Source organism: Gopherus flavomarginatus, chromosome 11, assembly GCF_025201925.1.
Source record: "Gopherus flavomarginatus isolate rGopFla2 chromosome 11, rGopFla2.mat.asm, whole genome shotgun sequence".
NCBI classification, from domain to species: Eukaryota; Metazoa; Chordata; order Testudines; family Testudinidae; genus Gopherus; species Gopherus flavomarginatus.
Genome location: NC_066627.1, coordinates 7,364,222 through 7,366,227, shown reverse-complemented (window position 1 = coordinate 7,366,227; position 2,006 = coordinate 7,364,222). Strand labels below are relative to the sequence as shown.

The 2,006-nt window shown below is 40.7% G+C and overlaps 1 protein-coding gene across 1 annotated transcript; it reads left to right on the top strand.

The window, feature by feature from the left end:
* The first annotated feature begins 675 nt into the window (after nt 1-675).
* On the top strand, nt 676-1,650 carry LOC127031817 (olfactory receptor 10A7-like). Its single transcript, XM_050918844.1, has one exon. It carries the CDS (start codon nt 676-678, stop codon nt 1,648-1,650), a length of 975 nt encoding a protein of 324 aa, XP_050774801.1.
* Nucleotides 1,651-2,006: the final 356 nt, after the last annotated feature.

Genomic DNA, 2,006 nt, shown 5'->3' with positions numbered 1-2,006 from the left:
AGAACAGTCAATACAATAACAAAAAACAAATTACATACCAATTTAAAACTAATTCTTTTTAATGCTCTCTTTTGAAGTTAAGATATGACTTGATTACAGTTTGCAAGTACCTACATAGGGAACTAGAATTTAATAAAGACAAATTCTCTGTCTGAAATACACAATATAGTCTCTCAAGGTGCTTTCCAGTGCTACATTTCTATCATTCAAGGATCTATATTAGACAAAATCAAGACTGGACTCTATATGTAGAGGATGTTTCTTCGCCCATTTGTCAAGAGGTGGGGTAGAAGAGAAGATCATACAATAATTATGTCTGTCATTTGTTGGGTTTATGGATGGATCTTTTCATGGATTTTGAAGACAAAGGATTTTCTAAGAAGTGGCAGAAATTAAGGTACACAAATACCATTTCACGTCAACCTTAGCTGTATGCTTAACTCCCTTAGACACCTTTAAAAATTCCAACCCCTGATTCTAGACACCCTGGCACTCAAATGTGAGTCTTCCAACCAACCATTTTAGTCTTAGCCTTGTATTATGTAATATTATGTAATATTAGACTTGTATTATGTAATATTTATGGAATTATATTTATATTGCTGCATGAAAACTTAAGATCATTTTCATCAAATAATGTCACACACTTCCATTTAATTGTCCTAGATACATCTCATGGCAAAAACAGAACAGGGAAACCAAACAGCCATCACAGAATTTATCCTCCTGGGATTTGGGAGTCATCCCGGACTGCGTGTTTTTCTCTTCGTGCTATTTATAGTGATCTACATTCTCACTGTGGCTGGAAACATCCTCATCATTGTGCTAGTTGTGGCTGATCAGCACCTTCACACCCCAATGTACTTCTTCCTGGGGAATTTGTCCTGCTTGGACACCTGCTACACTTCCACCATCCTGCCTAGGATGATGGCCAGTTTCCTGACAAATGAATATGTCATTTCAGTAAATGGCTGTTTCTTGCAATATTATTTCTTTACCTGGCTAGCTGGATCTGAGTGTTTTCTCTTATCTGTCATGTCTTATGATAGATATGTAGCGATATGCAAATCACTGCAGTATGCAACTTATATGAATGGCAAATTCTGCCTCCAGCTAGCAGCAGGGTCTTGGATCAATGGGATGGTGGCTAGTGCTATAGTAACATCTCTGATGTCACGTTTAATCTTCTGCGGCCCCAGTGAAATAGACCATTTCTTTTATGATTTCACCCCAGTGACTAAACTCTCCTGCAGTGACACCCGCCCGATCAAACTTGTCGCTTTAGTCCTGGCCTCCATATTCACCCTGCCCCCATTTCTATTGACTCTCATCTCCTACATTTGCATCATCATCACGATCCTGAGAATTCCATCTACCACTGGGAGGCAAAAAGCATTTTCCACTTGCTCCTCCCACCTCATTGTGGTGACCATTTTCTATGGGACCCTGAATATTGTGTACCTGTCTCCCAAAACCCCAACTCTGAGAGACCTGAACAAAGTCTTCTCTGTCTTCTACACAGTTCTGACTCCTCTAGTCAACCCCATCATCTACAGCCTGAGAAATAAAAATGTCAAGGAGGCTTTGGCACATGTTAGGAGTCAGTGTGTGGCCTTGACAAGAGATCAGAGAATCCATGCTATTTTTTAAAGTACACTGTAAATGGAAACAATCATAGCTAAACAAGTCTGGCCTGTGATCTCTGACCTTACAGTCTGGCAGGTAGCCAGGTTATGATTCACTCTCATCTGGCTTCTCTTGTTGCTTCTCTTTAATTTTGAGTTTTAGAAAAGGGGTGGTAATGGCAAGGGACAAGGGCAGGCTTCTGGCCGGTGGCTTTTAGAAATGGGCTGAGGAACCTGTCAGATAGATGGATGAACAGGATGAAATCCAGGCTCAGAGGCTTGGATACACAGATGGGCTGAGGTGCCTAATTCCAGATTTAGGAACCTGCATCCCATTATTAGGCACTACCAAAATCCACAAAAGGACATCTGATGGGTGCC